At 39.8% G+C, this 18,254-nt stretch overlaps 2 protein-coding genes across 2 annotated transcripts; both read right to left on the reverse strand.

The window, feature by feature from the left end:
* Positions 1-1,896: 1,896 nt before the first annotated feature.
* LOC114653986 (aerolysin-like protein) lies at positions 1,897-9,363 on the reverse strand. Its single transcript, XM_028804491.2, has 2 exons — positions 8,924-9,363; positions 1,897-3,063 (listed from the first exon to the last, which is right to left on the reverse strand). Exons 1-2 carry the CDS (start codon positions 8,989-8,991, stop codon positions 2,088-2,090), a joined length of 1,044 nt encoding a protein of 347 aa, XP_028660324.1. The 5' UTR covers positions 8,992-9,363; the 3' UTR covers positions 1,897-2,087.
* Positions 1,897-17,770, reverse strand: LOC114653771 (aerolysin-like protein). Its single transcript, XM_051929016.1, has 2 exons — positions 16,716-17,770; positions 1,897-2,013 (listed from the first exon to the last, which is right to left on the reverse strand). The coding sequence occupies exon 1, from the start codon at positions 17,668-17,670 to the stop codon at positions 16,792-16,794; it is 879 nt and encodes a 292-aa protein (XP_051784976.1). The 5' UTR covers positions 17,671-17,770; the 3' UTR covers positions 1,897-2,013; positions 16,716-16,791.
* Between the last annotated feature and the right edge of the window lie 484 nt (positions 17,771-18,254).

The following is an 18,254-nucleotide window of genomic DNA, read 5'->3' on the forward strand; positions in this document are numbered from 1 at the left end:
AGCAATTTGATTTTGACATCCTAACTGGTAAACCCCAGCATGTGAAGACTGGTAGTATCACTTCCTCAACACCAATCTTCAATGCAGACACCGCACTGGTTACTGTTCTGAGCCCACTGCCATGTTCCTGTTTTGCCTATAACTATATGGTCAAACTTACCTCCCTTTCTATCATTAAATGTGTTAATGGCATCTCCATCAAAGGCCTAATCACCAACAGTTATAAGATGTCAGCATAACAAAGGAGCTGGTTATTGACTTCAGGAAATAGGAGAGAGACCTTATTCCCACCTACAGTACATTGATGGGGACACAGTGCAGAGAGTCATTATGGATGGCTTAATTGGGCACAAAATCTCATTGCAATCATTCAGCATACCTTCACTTCTTAAGGGAAGCCTTCTGCACTCATCTGTCTTTATAATTTCAAAAATTGTGCAATGGCTGCATAACATTATGGTATGGAACCTGCTCTGCTCAAGACAACAAAGCTCTGAAATTGGTGTGGAATATTACTAGCACAGAAATATTCAGAACACACTTTATATAACACAGTCAGTCTTAGCAATGTAAACCATATTAATAAAGTCCTTTAGCCCTGCTTCCCATTCATATATCTCAGTCCTCCTTTCTGACAAATGTTACAGGACATTTAACACTCACACCATGAGATTCAATGACATTTTATACTTATTAGCTTCAGTTAATGTTAAGATCAAACACCAGAATGGGGAAAAACTCAGTGATTTAGAAGGTGGCATGATTGTTGGTGCCAGACAAGCTGGTTTGAGTATTTCTGCAACTTCTGATCTCCTGGGATTTTCTGGCACAATGTAATTTACTCATAATGATGTGAAAACAGTAACCATCCATTGAGTTCTGCAGAATTAAACACCTTGTTGATGACAGAGGTCAGAGAAAAATGACCAGACTATTCGAGTTCACGGAAGAGCTACGGTAACTCAGATAACCGTTCTGTACAACAGTGGGGAGCAGAGAAGAGCCTCAGAAGGCACAGCATGTTAAACCTTGAGGTGGATGGGCTACAACAGCAGAAGATCACATCAGGTTCCACTTCTGTCAGTCAAGAACAGAAAGCTGAGGCTACAGTGGGCACGGTCTCACCAAAATGGGACAGTTAAAGACTGGAAAAATGCCACCTGGTCTGATAAATCTTGAGTTCTGTTGAGGCACACAGATTATAGGATCAGAATTTGGCACCAGCAGCATGAGTCCTTGCACCCTACCGGCCTTGTGTCAACAGTCCAGGTTGGTGGTTATGATTTAATAGTATGGGGAATGGATTATTGGCACACTTTGGGTACTTTAATACCAATCAATCATTGCTTGAATGAGGCATCCTATTTGAGAATTGGTGCTGACCACGTGCATCCTGCCATAGCAACAATTTACCCATTTTCTAATGCCTACTTGAAACATGATAATACACTGTGTTACAAAGAAAGAGTCATCGCAAACTGGTTTCATGAACATGACAAAGAGTTCAGTGTTCTTCAGTGGCCGCATTTGAATCTGATAAAACACCTTTAGGATGTGGTAGAACAGGAGATTTGCAGCATGAATATGCAGCTGACAAATCTGCAGAAACTCTGTGATATAATCATGTCAACATGGACCAGAATCTCAAAGGAATATTTCCAACATCTTGTGGAATCCATGCCATGAGGAATTGAGGCTCTTTTTGGAGTAAACAAAGGCCATTCCCAGTATTAGTTTAATGTGCCTAAGAATTTGGGGAGTGTCATTGTTCGTATTTACGGTCATTCGTCTGTGTGAGACAAGCAAGTACAAATTTAATTATAGTCTTCTAGGCAAATAACAATAAACTTGAACATGTGAGTGACACGTATAGAAAGTAAATAATCGACACAATAGCCAAATCCAATAGATTTTTATTATTTCAAAGGACCCACAAACATTTCTTGCAGTGTGCAAAATTAATCTGTAGATCTCATGTATGGTTACATATGAGTATATATTTCAGAAAAACACCTTTATGTACCTTCAGAAATAAAATTGTAATTAAGGCAATTGCTTAATATGAGATACATTAAAGGGTAAGTTTCTCACTGAAGTTGCTTCTTGGACTCCTTTATGATGGCTTTTGCATCAGTGTATGTGATTCCATTATAGGTGCCATTTTTGATATAGTGGTAAGTGCTGCCATCAGTACAAGTCACTATAACAATAGCCTTGTATGGCAGATACATATTTACTCTGCCAATGGTGATATTAATATTCATTGTTTTCCCAGGAGGAACCTTGATAACATAGGACAGAGGCTCAGTTTTCTCTTCAATGGTTTCTAATTCATAGGTAGCGATGTTGCCCAACTTGAAACTTAACTGACTATTTACCTCAACCACTTCCGGAATACCAGCTTGGACAGAAACACTGAAGGAGGATTCCAGGCTGTTGGTGACAGACCAAGATGACTTTCTGGTGATTGTTTTGGAGGTGTCCAGCGTGTACTCTTGTTCAACTGTTAGTTTGTTTCTGTAAGTCATGGATTTAATTTCTTCCACAGTCACACAGGGAATAACTTTGTGTAGAGTTGTGTATTCAACATTCTTCATCACAATGGATTTGATGGAGTTAAGGAACATGAAGCCTAAAGCATCAATGTCCGATCCTGATCTGCCTATTACTCCCAGACAGACACCAGAACCAACATCAACTCGAAATTCAACATTCACTTCCCACCGATTCATCCTAGCAAGGAACTCTCTGTTTTTATTGGTTTTGAACATGATGGCTCCTAGTCGTGTCTCATCTTTATTCGCCCAAAGCGAGAGAGAAGTAAAAAGCTCTCCTGGCTGAAATTTAAATTCAACGGGAGATCTATAATTACGATATCCAAATTGTTTAGTTTCTCCATTAGTGAGCTTGATTTTGATGGAGTTTATTTGTGATTCGCCAACCCACACAGTAATCTTCTCCAACATAGCACCAGTTTCATACCCAGTGAAGTCAAAAGGTTTCCCTCCTTCTTTGAATCCTATGACATGCACTGGCAAAGCCAACTTACTTTGTGCTAGAAACCTGAAAGAGAAATGAGACAAAGAAAGGGTGGAACTTTAAAAACAACACTGACTACTACATTAACAGGGAGAAATATCTTTCATTTTTTCTCTGTTCCTTTTAATGTGTTATGCCAGGTGCAAAAATCTGAAGTGGCTTGGTTGGTCTGTATCCATGATGCTAACAACCTGACTTTTTATCTCCGGCTTACCCCTTCTAATAGTCCCATCACAAAAAGAGAGAGAGACCAATTGTTAAACCCAATGTCAAAGTACACAACTTCTAGTCAGTTTTGACAACCACAGTTGCTGATCTCATTGCCGGAACATGTCAATTTAATCAAATTAAAATCGCTTCCCATGTCACATTTAGAAATGGTGTGCCAACCTTCCAGCACAGTTCTGAGCTTGCCCCTTTTTCTGACAGCCAATAATGTGCTGCCTGATGGAGGTGGCACGGTACTAAGGGTTAACAGGTATGGTTACTTCACCAACAGTCTTGGCCCTTTATTCATCTTTTTTCATTCTGCCATGATACATAAAACACAGGACATCAGACAGCTGAGCTTATCCTCTGTTCAAAGCACCCATTTTATTACATTACATGCATTGTACTTCCTGGAGAGCATTCATTGCTTGTCAGCTCTCATGCACACAGAGCTCATCCCTACAACAAAATTGAACTTGTTTGATTTTATCAGAGTAAATAGTAGAATAGTTGAAGTGAGACTCCGGGCATGTCACTGGAGCACTCTCCACAGCACTGTCAAAGATTATGTCAGTGGAGACTACATATGAAAATCACTCTCAAAGTTGTGTAATGTGACATGATCTTAAGAGAGAATTAGTAGAAGGCCAGGACATGCTTATAACTTAATGAAATAACTAAAAACCAAACAGATTTCTCAAGAGACTGTGACTTGCTATGAAAACCAAAGGATTAAACATGCTCATGAATTGCAAGAAACCATTTCCTAGAGCACTACTATTCAGCCAAATCACTAAGAAAAGAAATAGAGTTAAGATGAGAAAGAAATGAATCTTAAACCAGAGTACCAGAGTGCTGCATTGAAATTTATAAGCAAGTCTTTGTGTCACAAACCATCATGCTTCTTGTGAGGTGGTCATTATTAAACCAGGAAAGGTCTATGAGCAAATCATTATCTGCCCACAGAGATTTTAAAATGACCCTACGATGCGCTTAAGAATTAAACAAAAACAATTAAAAGCTTCAACTTTTAAAAGTCTCTTCAACTGAAAAAATATCTAAATAAAAAAATAAGCACTGATGTCTTAATAATACAAGTAATCTTGAGTTCTCCTTTGTCAAAACACTCATGTCATTAAGCTGCACAAAAAAAGAGTTAAACGTCATCGTCAGCACCAATGAATCAGAAAATAAGCATGATGCCTGTGATCATTTTCTTGTGTTTTACAAATTTGTTTAGTCAAATTGCTGCTTTCACGTTTCTGTTACAGGATCACAGCACACTCTTTTCCCGCTTGGTTGCACAACTAAGCCCTGCAAAGGACCCACCTGGTATGTGTACTTCTTGCCTTACAAAAATTGCTGCTGAAATAATAATAATGCAAGTATTTTTACTACAATAAGATAAGCTTTAGGTCACTCATTACTTTAAAAAGTAATTGGACTACATAACACGCATTACTTTTTACGTGTTACACTACTGCTCTCTAGATTGTGTTGCTCAGTTTAGCCCTGTATATTCAGCTCATCAACACTAATTTAGCAATTTCTGAAATATTGAGACAGGTTATTTCAGTGAGGAGAAGGAATAATGCGATCAGCCAAGCAGTTGCCTCTGGAAATGTATGTTGAAGACACTTCTACCTGTGGCTACTGAAAATGTGTGCGAAGCTAATACATGCTCTGGCTGACAGAATTCAATGGTCATGCACAAACTACGAAATCTTTAACAGTAACCTGATTTAGAGTTTACTACGACCATGTAACTGGGTTATTCAAGGAGAAATATACCTCCGTTAATTAGGTTTCGCTTTGGCCAATATCCCCCTTTTCATTAATCAGAAAAAGGGTTTACATGGCAATTTACAAATCAGGTTTCTATGAATAATTGAGTGTTTGAAGTGCATGCAATCATGCTGTTACTCTCAAAGTAAAATATATTCATACATACAGAGCAGATTTACAAGGAACAGGAGGCAAATATGATCCCATCTCCATGTACAAACCTACTAGAAAGGCCACTGGCTGTTGTAGCTGTCTGACATGCATCAGTGATGGGTTACCATCTCATTATAGGGAAAGGTTCTGTGGAGAATGTGAGACCCACATATATACAGTCCCAGGGTAAGAATCCCTTCAATGTGAAAAATATTTCTGGGTCAAACAGTCTTTTTTTCTGAGACAAAAGATGGCTCCAAAGTAAAGCCTACTTCACCAGCAGTTTTGCTACTTTATCTTAAAAACTATTTCAAAAGTAAAAGGATTCCTATGGAGGAATAGTTTTCCAAACATATTACCGTTCAAAAAAAATTGATTCAAAGTAAAATGTTACAAGAATTTTTTAAGAGTTTTATAGTTTGGGAAAACATAAATAAACATGATGTGCAGAAATTATTCCCATGAAATGAAATGATAAACATATAAAAAAAGTTTCCATTGGATTGAGTAGTTTTGAGATTGAGTTATGATATTGTATTTACATTGACTTTAGACCAGTTGCTCTTACTTCATACATCATGACAACCTCAAATAGGCTGGTCCTAAAACAGCTACGACTCCTGGTTTCAGAACATCTGGATTCTCTGCAGGTTGCCTGTCAGTCACAGATACAGTAGGTGTGCAGGATGCTCTCATCTACTTGCTCCACAGAGCCTACTTCCACTGGACAAAGCCGGCAGCACATTCAGAATAGTGTTCTTTGACTTTTCCAATGCCTTTAACACCATTCTGACTCATCAACTGGGGAAAAAGATCAAGGATTTGACTCTTGATGCCCCCACAGTGTACTGGATCATGACCACCTGAACAACAGACAGCAGTTTGTGAGATTCAAGGACTGTCTGTCAGAAAGAGTGGTGTGTAATACTGGAGAAACTCAGGGATCTGTCCTGTCTCCCTTCTTTTTTGCCCTCTACACAACAGACTTCCAGTACAATACTAGTGCTTGCCACGTAATAATGGAGATAAGTCAGAGTACAGGGAGGTTGTGTAGGACTTTATCTTGTGATGCAGGAACAACAGCCTGCGACGTACCACAAGCAAGACAAAAGCTGGTGATGCCAAAGAGCCTCTGAGACCAGTCATCATTCAGGAAGAGGACGTGGAAGTGGTGCAGGGTAGAAATACCTGGACTGGCCTGACAACAGAGTGGCACTGTACAAAAAGGTGCCACAGCAGATTGTACATCCCAAGGAGACTCAGGTCTTTTGATTATGCAGCAAGCTGCTGGAAATGATCTATCAATCCATAGTAGCCAGTGCGGTGTTCTACACTGCAGTCTCCTAGGGAAGCAACTTGAGTTCCAAAGAAGCACAATACCTAAGCAAATTTATTAGGAAAGCCTGCACCATCACAGGATGAACCATGGATACACTGGAAGCTGTCATAGAAAAGAGGATGGTGGCAAAATTGGATGCCGTCATGAAAGATCCCCTCCAGGAGGCGCTCTCTTGGAGTATTTTTAGCCACAGGCTCATTCCGCCATGGTGTGCTAAGACCACCTCTGGGGGTCTTTTCTGCATGTTGCTGTCAGGCAATTCAATGCTTCCTACTGACATAATTGTTAATTTCATTTTGAAAGACTGGCACAATATACATTTATTTATTTATCAATTATTTGATTGACTGTATTATTTGTCCTGTGAGTCTGGCATGCTTGTTTTTTATGTTTCTGCTGCTGTACTCATCTTAATACCCCCACTGGATTAATAAAGTTGATCTAATCTAATATAATCTAAACTGACACTATCTAAAATGAATTTGCACTCATATTTAATGCTAATAATTCACAATGAACAGCAAAACTCTTAACTTTGAATGTTCGTGTATATCAGATAAACATATTGCTATGTCCATAAAACATGGAAGGATCATAATCTTTAATAAAGACTTAAGAATTGATACATACTCACTTACCTGGTTACTTAAGTCAATTTCTGATTACATTTTTGCTTCTATAAGCCTTAGGTGAGTCTAGAATATAAAAAGGGTGTGCGATGGGATACCATCTGGGTGAGAAAAACTTTACAGTGAGACCAGCAAAAATAATCACTCTTTATTAGGGTGGTGCATCACAACGTATCACTTATAATGTAAATAGGCAGTGAACTTCTCCCGTAGGTTTGCAAAACCTAAAGGAAAAAGAAAATATTTATATCTAAAATTTTTATGTTTAAGAATCTTCAGTAACTGACTAGCAATAGTAACAGCAGCAGATGCACAGAACGAGGAGGCCACTAACACAAAAGTCATCACTAACAGACATGGAATCTATCAGACGACGGCAAGTTATGGGATGTTTGAAGAAGGATCAACATGTTATGTACAGTTCCAGGACAGAATTAATAGCTACATGTAAAAAAAAATGTCTGTAGGTTTGTAATGTTTAATCACCTGTGCAGTGATTCACTTTCTTCTTCATGATACTTGTTGATTAGTTCACTAAGCACAACCTAAATTGTTAAGAATCCACATCTGAAGCCTGACTTTTATGATGAGACTTTGTAAAAAAAAAAAATGTAAAAAAATAACAATGGCTTCTAGTACAACAGGGAAACTGTCCAAACAACAGCGAAGGAACACCTATACAGGGAAAAACGATAACCAAGTGTTTTTTATCTCTAAAATATTTTAAGCATTTCTTCAGGGTCAGAAAACATTATTATTATTAACACTGTTGTTTTACTACGATTACATCGTATGCTTCTTTGTTTATAAGATTTCGTTAAAGAATTATGCACTGCCAAACCAGTTTCTGAAAAGTGGAATTTTTGTACACCACTTTAACAAAGTTTACTGTTAGTTTTCAAGAAACAGCACTCCGTTTAAAAGATCCATCCATCCATCCATTATCCAACCCGCTAAATCCGAACACAGGGTCACGGGGGTCTGCCGGAGCCAATCCCAGCCAACATAATGGCACATAATACACCGACAAGCACCAAATGCCGGAGCATTATGTCATTAGAGATGTCAGGTTTCTGCAACTTGCAAGTTAACAGGTCTGGAAGTACAAGAACGAATCGGTGTGTTCTCTGGGACATACATGTTGTTCATAGTATATGTGCCTGCAAGTGCTAACGATTTTCATGGTTCTCTGTACAAAGTCAAAGGCGACACTAAACTAAATCAAGTGAGGAAACGTTTTTCAACTGAACTTCAGATACGCAGCCAGTACAACTAATACAATTATGCAAGTCTCCAATGTGAAAAAGACGTTAATGAAAAAGAAGTTAAGTTAAAACACACAGAATAGAACGTGAAACCCCATTATATGGCGTTTGGCTTAAACCATATACCATTTGACCCCATTTTCAATAAAAACATAAACGGCGGATCCATTTTTTTCTAGGATCTGACGTGGATGTTTTCGGATTCAAAACCCTACGAATATTCAAAATGAGATACCCGACTTGTGAATAGAATACGGTTATAACAGAATAGGCGATTCAACGTCTTCCACGTTTGATTGATAAGGTGAAAGGGACCAACACTTAAATTCTCCTACAGAATCTCATCGTTGTTCAAAGAAATGAAGACATGAAAAAAACGGGAAAACTGGGTTAAGAACTGCAAAAATAACTCTTTAAACTTCAAACGAACAGCCCATCTCATCTCAGACGCAAGATTTGCAACATACAACAAACTTATCCTAGAAAAGATAAATTCAAAGTACCTGTTCGTGTTGATAGATGAATACATACACAGGCACACCAACGACGAAAAAACTGAAGATCGCCACATTTTACGACTGGTTATTTAAAACTTTTACAGCCTCCTGACCCAGTCTGATAGAATCGATGCGAGACGCTCCCCCAATAGCCAGTACTGAAGAGACGTGGGCGGCGCATACTTTCCTTAGAACTACGTCACACGTTTTGCTGCCACTTTAAGCTTTTAACATTAATAACTAAACACATGGACTAGACACAACCTTCATCCCAAACTGGAACTTCTAGGGCTCGGAAGAAAAGTTGCCCAGAGTACTCGCTCACCATGTGGCATCACTGGTCGGGTCACATTCACAGGCACCTGACTCCTGCATGGGGTAATCTGGGCTGCAGCCAGGGACCCTGCGGGTTACATCGACTCCTCTTCTACTCATGTGCCGTTATACATGAGATTACTCCTCCGCCTCAAAACTCATACCGTCATTCCCGAGTTTACTTGTCTCTAGTGAACTGCAGCGCAGAATATTTTCCGAGATAGGAAAGCAGAATGCTGGCTGTCTGAACAAAAGGCGCGTAAAGAAAAGGTCGTGTTATACAGTGACAGATCTTTAGCAAAGGCCAGTGACAATATTATAAAGTTTTACTGAAGCATGCGAAGGTTACGATTTTGCATTAACCTTAAACTCTGACACAATTTCTGAATCTGCGTGGTCTTACATAGGCTTTGGGCAACTTTCAAAGCTGACCTTCACTGATCTCCAGGGTACAATGCAGATTGATCAGATACAGATGTTCTCATACAGAATTTCAGTCTGCCCATAAATCACGACATCATAGTTGTGACTGAGCTAAACGAGCGAGCAGGGCAACTCATCCAGTTCCGCACAGTAAAACGAGGTTATTCAGTGGACATGTGGCCAGACATCGAATATGAGGAGCTGTCTGACTTTCTTTAAATTGCTATATACAATAAGTATGACTTTGACTTGTACGGACCAACAGTGGTCGTGCTGTTTCCTTGTGTTAAGTTATTCAGGAGGTGTACCCCAGCTTTTCCCTGTGTAGAGTTTGTGTTTGGGCCTGTGTGGGTTTCCTCTTATGGTCTAAAGTCATGCAGGTCAGGTGAATTGACTTTGCTAAATCCATCCATCCATCCATCCATCCATTTCCCAACCCGCTGAATCCGAACACAGGGTCACGGGGGTCTGCTGGAGCCAATCCCAGCCAACACAGGGCACAAGGCAGGAAACAATCCTGGGCAGGGTGCCAACCCACTGCAGGACACACACAAACACACCCACACACCAAGCACACACTAGGGCCAATTTAGAATCGCCAATCCACCTAACCTGCATGTCTTTGGACTGTGGGAGGAAACCGGAGCGCCCGGAGGAAACCCACGCAGACACGGGGAGAACATGCAAACTCCACGCAGGGAGGACCCGGGAAGCGAACCCGGGTCCCCAGGTCTCCCAACTGCGAGGCAGCAGCGCTACCCACTGTGCCACCGTGCCGCCCACTTTGCTAAATCATTAGGCTTATTTGTATGTGTGTGTTTGTGAGTGTGCGTGTGTGTATCCAGGGATTGTTCCTGCCTATGCCCATTGCTTCCTAGGACAGGCTACAGTTGCATCCCATCCTTTCTTTGGAGGATGAATGGATCAAAGAAAGTCTTTTTCTGTGTAAAACCCTTTAAAGTGTCTGTGACAGTGTGTGTTTTTAGCATAAAAACTGATCAAGCTTGTGGGTGTGGGAGTGCTCTGCTGTGAAATGATGCTGCTTACAAGGGCTTCAGTTTGGATGTGAGCTGTTTACTTGCTACATGCAGGCATCTTGAAAATTGTTTATTAAATGATCTTCATTGACATTCTGTGTATTGTTTGGCAGAACACCTTTGCCGACAAGGTTTAAATGGAGCCTGGGAAAGAGTGGGGGAAAAAAGAGAAGAGAGAAAGCCTGAGGTGAAATCAAACAAGAAAAAGAAAAGGAGATAACATAAATGCTTTTTGGTGTTGCAAAAGTCAATAACCATTTCCTTGGTTTTGCTGAGGGTGGCACGGTGGTGCAGTGGGTAGCGCTGCTGCCTCGCAGTATAGGAGACCTGGGTTTGCTTCCTGTGTCCTCCCTGCGTGGAGTTTGCATGTTCTCCCCGTGTCTGCGTGGGTTTCCTCCGGGTGCTCCGGTTTCCTCCCACAGTCCAAAGACATGCAGGTTAGGTGCATTGGCAATCCTAAATTGTCCCTAGTGTGTGCTTGGTGTGTGGGTGTGTGTGTGTGCCCTGCAGTGGGCTGACGCCCTGCCCAGGGTTTGTTTTCTGCCTTGTGCCCTGTGTTGGCTGGGATTGGCTCCAGCAGACCCCCATGACCCTGCAGTTAGGATATAGCAGGTTGGATAATGGATAGATGGATAATAATAAACCTTTACATTTATATAATGCTTTTCATAGTGAGTGGGGAGCCATTTCAACCACCACTAATGTGTAGCATCCACCTGGATGAAGCAATGGCAGCCATTTTTGTCCACTATGCTCATCATACATGAGCTATTAGGTGGTAAAGTGGTGAGAGAGATAACCAGTTAGAGACAGGGGATAATTAGGGGGGCAAGGATGACTAGGCGAAAGAGGGCAATTTAGCCTGGACATTGGGATACACCCTGCTCTTTAAAAAGGATGCCCAGGCATCTTTAATGACTACACAGAGTCAAGACCTCAGTTTTATATCTCACCCAAAGGACAGCACCATTGTTACAGCACACAATGCACTTGGGCATTGGGATCCACTATCAGACCACAGGGTAAGCGCCCTCTGCTGGCCTCACAAACACTTCTTCTAGTAGCAACCCAAGCTCTTCCTAAATGATCTCCCATCTAAATACCGATAAGGCCCAAACATGCTTAGCTTCAGGTGAATGACCTCTTCTGAAATGCATGATATGGCTGCTGACATGATGCCTACCTCCTTTTGCTAGACAGTGGTGTTTATACACAAACCAACTGTACACTCTAAATGAGACCACATGGACAAGGAAAGCTTCTTTGTTGCAGGTGCCCTGTTCAACATGTTTATGTAGATATGTCAAGGCTTCTTTCCTTAGGACTTAGGCTCCTAAACGTAGCATCACAAAAGGCTAGTGGGCTGATGTTCTCCTCCTGCTGCCACTGTTTTTTATAAAACATCCCAGTAATTTCACTTCTTGTCTCAAATGTAGTTCATTTGTACGTAAGCATCACAAAATGTTTCTCTGCAATAAGAAATTTTCACTTTCTCTAGGTTAACTCATAAAGTATCTCTAAATCCATCTTTTACTTTTAGAAATTCTAATATGACAAATACAAGTAGCCATAGTATACTTTTTATAGGTAATTTTTTGGTAACACTGGTATAGTTTGTTTTCAATAACCATGCAGTTTGACAAAAAATACCTTCATTTTAGAAAATACACATACGCACAAACATTCATGATGTTATTACACATTGATAACACAGCCCAGTTAGAAAACGGGTTGTTCGAGCATATGTGACAAACCAATGCGGCACAATGCATGCAATCCAAGGCTTTTGTATTTTCCAAACTCCTTCACAGTCATACAGTATGTGAATAAATTATTAGTTAGAGAAAAGTTTCTTAATAACAATTAGGATCTTTGCTATCACTTCTTAAACTATTTACATTTTGGTTTTGTGTACTGGCTCATTTTGTTTCTTTGCCTCTGATCTTCACTAGTTCTTTGATAGTTCTTTTGCTTGGTGTCTTTGGTTTTCTCTCTCTTGTTCCATTTATCATTTATCATGTGCCCACTGGAGGGTGGGCGATCAACTGGCCTAGGTCATTCTGACTTTCATGATGCAGAAACTGATTACCATCAGGCCAATATGATTTGTTTGTTTCTGTCTTCCAACTGTGGCCATCCAGAGGCTTATTTTTCTCCTATGGCCCATAATAGAAGTTTTTTGTTTTCCTCTCCTCCACGTCAGCTGGTCAAACAATCAAATTCAGGAATCAAGAACTTCATCTACATCCTAAATCAATGGAAACCACTATGGACTGTTTAATTTGTGTTTGTATCTTTTCATTAACTTTAATAACATCAGTCTGTTTCTGCACAATGAGTTACCATGGATATATGCCTAAGTAAAATGTAGATATATACTGTATATATTTATTTGTGTATATTTTCATTAGGTCTGGTTGTTCTGTTATCAGCCTTAATGTATCAATATTTTAATTAGAAAACCTTTTTTCTGATAAGGTTTTATTTATAGGTATTTATTTCTAGTAGAATTGACTACTGCAATGCGGTGTTCACTGGATGTTCAAACTGTTCTTTATACAGCCTCCAGTTAATCCAAAATGCTGCTGCAAGAATTATCACAAGAACAAGAAAATGCGAACACACAACTCCAGTTCTTAAATCCTTTCATTGGCTCCCGGTTAAGTTTAGGGCAGATTTCAAAATCCTCCTTTTAACATCTAAAGCATTAAATGGCCAAGGTCTGGCTTACTTGTCTGAACTTATCATGACTTACAAACCAGAGTGCACATTAAGATCTCAAGATGCCAGTCTGCTTATGATTCCAAGAATTAATAAAATAACAGTGGGAGGTTGAGCTTTTAGTTATAGGGCCCCTAAACTGTGGAAGGGTCTGGCTGCTACTATAAGAGATGCCCCTTCGGTCTCAGCTTTCAAATCCTGGCTGAAGACTCACTACTTTAGTTTAGCACACCCTGACTAGAGCTGCTGATTAACTGTACAGACTGCATCTCTGTTGTCAGTCATTAGCACTAAAACATAAATAACATGATAATTATAATTTGATGCTAACCCTCACCTATTCTGTTTCTCTTCTTAGTACTCAAATGTGGCACTTGGTGCCACGGCCCACCTGCCAAGTTGTTTTGCCTGCCTAAGGTAAAATCATCCCTGATGGAGGATCGCAGGAATCATTGGATTAGCACTACTTTAGCCGTGTAATGGCCAAATGGGGGAGGCAGCTTGATGTCTGAGGTCTCCAGGACTCTAAACAAATCCAAATCATATTATGTGATATCATATACTGTTAAATTCTACTCCGTACTTCTAAAACTTTTATTTTTATACTGTATTGAGGATTTGTTCTGTTCTGTGTATTGTATTGTGTTGTATTGACCCCCTTCTTTTTGACACCCACTGCACGCCCAACCTACCCGGGAAGGGTCTCTCTTTGAACTGCCTTTCTCAAGGTTTCTTCCATTTTTTCCCTACAAGGGTTTTTTTTGGGAGTTTTTCCTTGTCTTCTTAGAAAGTCAAGGCTGGGGAGCTGTCAAGAGGTAGGGCCTGTTAAAGCCCATTGCAGCACTTCTTGTGTGATTTTGGGCTATACAAAAATAAATTGTATTGTATTATATTGTTTGTTTTGCACTTTAGTGGTTACATTCTACGTAACAATACCTGGTTGATTTTTTATTTAGTATACTTACATTTATTAGAAATTATCATAGTATTAATTAATGATAATAATCTGAGTGAATGTGGTATATTTTTGTTTTTGTTGATTAATCTGTGTAAAGTACCTTGAGTTGCATGTAAATGTATGATAAGGTGCTATACAAATTAAAGTTGTTATTATTATTATTATTGTTATTGGTCTGTTTTCATCATCCTGACAAAACTGAAAAATAAAAACTATTATGCCAGAGTACTGCTTATAGACTACAGCTCAACATTTAACACCATTGTGCCACATAAGCTCAATACCAAGCTCCTAGATTTGGGACTTTATGCCAGCCTCAGCAATTTGATTTTGACTTCCTAATTGGTAAACCCCAGCATGTGAAGACTGGTAGTATCACTTCCTCAACACCAATCTTCAATGCAGACACCGCACTGGTTACTGTTCTGAGCCCACTCCCATATTCCTGTTTTGCCTATAACTGTATGGTCAAACTTACCTCCCTCTCTATCATGAAATGTGCTGATGGCATCTCCATCATAGGCCTAATCACCAACAGTTATAAAATGTCAGTAAAACAAAAGAGCTGGTCATTGACATCAGGAAACAGGAGAGAGACCTTATTCTCGTCTACATTGATGGGGACACAGTACAGAGAGTCATTACTGATGATTTAACTGGGCACAAAACCACTTGGCAATCATTCAACATACCTTCACTTCCTAAGGGAAGTCTTCTGCCCCCATCTGTCTTTACAATTGCAACAAGTGAGCAGTGACTGCATAACATTCTGGTATGGTACCTGCTCCGCTCAAAACAACAAAGCTCTAAAATTAGTGTGGAATATTACTAGCACAGAAATATTCAGAACATACTTTATATAACACAGTCAGTCTTAGCAGTGTAAACCATATTAATAAAGTCATTTAGCCCTGCTGCCCATTCATATATCTCAGTCCTCCTTTCTGACAAATGTTACAGGACATTTAACACTCACATCATGAGATTAAATGATATTTTATAAGAAAAGGTCATAAGTCTACTTATTAGCTTCAGTTAATGTTAAGATCAAACACCAGAATGAAGGAAATCTCAGTAATTTAGAAGGTAGCATAATTGTTGGTGCCAGACAAGCTGGTTTGAGTATTTCTGCAACTTCTGATCTCCTGGGATGTTCTGGCACAACATAATTTACTCATAATGATGTGAAAAACAATAACCATCCATTGAGTTCTGTGGAATGAAACACCTTGTTGATGACAGAGGTCAGAGAAAAATGGCCAGACTGGGTCGAGCTCACGGAAGAGCTACGGTAACTCAGAATAGCACTCTGTACAACTCTGGGGAGCAGAAAAGAACTTCAGAACGCACAGCCATCTTAAACCTTGAGGTGGATAGGTTACAACAGCAGAAGACCACATCAGGTTCCACTTATGTTAGCCAAGAACAGAAAGCTGAGGCTACAGTGGGCACGGTCTCACCAAAATGAGAAAGTTAAAGACTGGAAAAATGTCACCTGGTCTGATGAATCTTGAGTTCTGTTGAGGCACACAGATGATAGGGTCAGAATTTGGCACCAGCAGCATGAGTCTTTGCACCCTACCGGCCTTGTGTCAACAGTCCAGGCTGGTGGTTGTGATGTAATAGTGTGGGGAATGGATTATTGGCACACTTTGGGTACTTTAATACCAATCAATCATTGCTTGATTGGGGCATCCTATTTGAGAATTGGTGCTGACTATGTGCATCCTGCCATAGCCACAACTTACTCATCTTCTAATGCCTACTTGAAGCATGATAATACACTGTGTTACAAAGAAAGAGTCATCGCAAACTGGTTTCATGAACATGACAAAGAGTTCAGTGTTCTTCAGTGGCCACATTTGTATCTGATAAAAAAACCTTTAGGATGTGGTAGAACAGGAGATTTGCAGCATGAATATGCAGCTGACAAATCTGCAGAAACTCTGTGATATAATCATGTCAACATGGACCAGAATCTCAAAGGAATATTTCCAACATCTTGTGGAATCCATGCCATGAGGAATTGAGGCTCTTTTTGGAGTAAACAAAGGCCATTCCCAGTATTAGTTTAATGTGCCTAAGAATTTGGGGAGTGTCATTGTTCGTACTTACGGTCATTAGTCTGTGGGAGACATGCGAGTATAAATTTAATTATAGTCTAGACAAATAACAATAAACTTGAAAATTTGAGTGACAGATATAGAAAGTAAATTATCAACACAATAGCCAAATCCAATAGATTTTTATTATTTCAAAGGACCCACAAACATTTCTTGCAGTGTGCAAAATTAATCTGCAGATCTCATGTATGGTTATATATGAGTATATATTTCAAAAAAACACCTTTATGTACCTTCAGAAATAAAATTGTAATTAAGGCAAGTGCTTAATATGAGATACATTAAAGGGTAAGTTTCTCACTCAAGTTGCTTCTTGGACTCCGTTATGACGGCTTTTGCATCAGTGTATGTGATTCCATTATAGGTACCAGTTTTGATATAGTGGTAAGTGCTACCATCAGTACCAGTCACTATAACAGTAGCCTTGTATGGCAGATACATATTTACTCTGCCAATGGTGATATTAATATTCATTGTTTTCCCAGGAGGAACCTTGATAACATAGGACAGAGGCTCAGTTTTCTCTTCAATGGTTTCTAATTCATAGGTAGCGATGTTGCCCAACTTGAAACTTAACTGACTATTTACCTCAACCACTTCCGGAATACCAGCTTGGACAGAAACACTGAAGGAGGATTCCAGGCTGTTGGTGACAGACCAAGATGACTTTCTGGTGATTGTTTTGGAGGTGTCCAGTGTGTACTCTTGTCCAACTGTTAGTTTGTTTCTGTAAGTCATGGATTTAATTTCTTCCACAGTCACAGAGGGGATGACTTGGTGTAGAGTTGTGTATTCAACATTCTTCATCACAATGGATTTGATGGAGTCAAGGAACATGAAGCCTAAAGCATCAATTTCCCATCCTGATCTGCCTATTACTCCCAGACAGACACCAGAACCAACATCAACTCGAAATTCAACATTCACTTCCCACCGATTCATCCTAGCAAGGAACTCTCTGTTTTTATTGGTTTTGAACATGATGGCTCCTAGTCGTGTCTCATCTTTATTCGCCCAAAGCGAGAGAGAAGTAAAGAGCTCTCCTGGCTGAAATGTAAATTCAATGGGATACCAAAAATATGGATATCCAAATTGTTTCATTTCTCCATTAGTGAGCCAAATTTTCATGCCTTTTATTTGTGATTCGCCAACCCACACAGCAATCTTCTCCAACATAGCACCAGTTTTGTACCCAGTGAAGTCAAAAGGTTCCCCTCCTTCTTTGAATCCTATGACATGCACTGGCAAGGCCAACTTACTTTCTGCTAGAAACCTGAAAGAGAAATGAGACAAAGAAAGGGTGGAACTTTAAAAACAACACTGACTACTACATTAACAGGGAGAAATATCTTTCATTTTTCTCTGTTCCTTGTAATGTGTTATGCCAGGTGCAAAAATCTGAAGTGGCTTGGATGGTCTGTATCCATGATGCTAACAACCTGACTTTTTATCTCCGGCTTACCCCTTCAAATAGTCCCCTCACAAAATGAGAGAGAGACCAATTGTTAAACCCAATGTAAAAGTACACAACTTCTAGTCAGTTTTGACAACCACAGTTGCTGATCTCATTGCCGGAACATGTCAATTTAATCAACTTAAAATCGCTTCCCATGTCACATTTAGAAATGGTGTGCCAACCTTCCAGCACAGTTCTGAGCTTGCCCCTTTCTCTGACAGCCAATAATGTGCTGCCTGATGGAGGTGGCACAGTACTAAGGGTTAACAGGTATGGTTACTTCACCCACAGTCTTGGCCCTTTA

The sequence above is a fragment of the Erpetoichthys calabaricus genome, chromosome 6, assembly GCF_900747795.2.
Source record: "Erpetoichthys calabaricus chromosome 6, fErpCal1.3, whole genome shotgun sequence".
Lineage (NCBI taxonomy): Eukaryota > Metazoa > Chordata > Cladistia > Polypteriformes > Polypteridae > Erpetoichthys > Erpetoichthys calabaricus.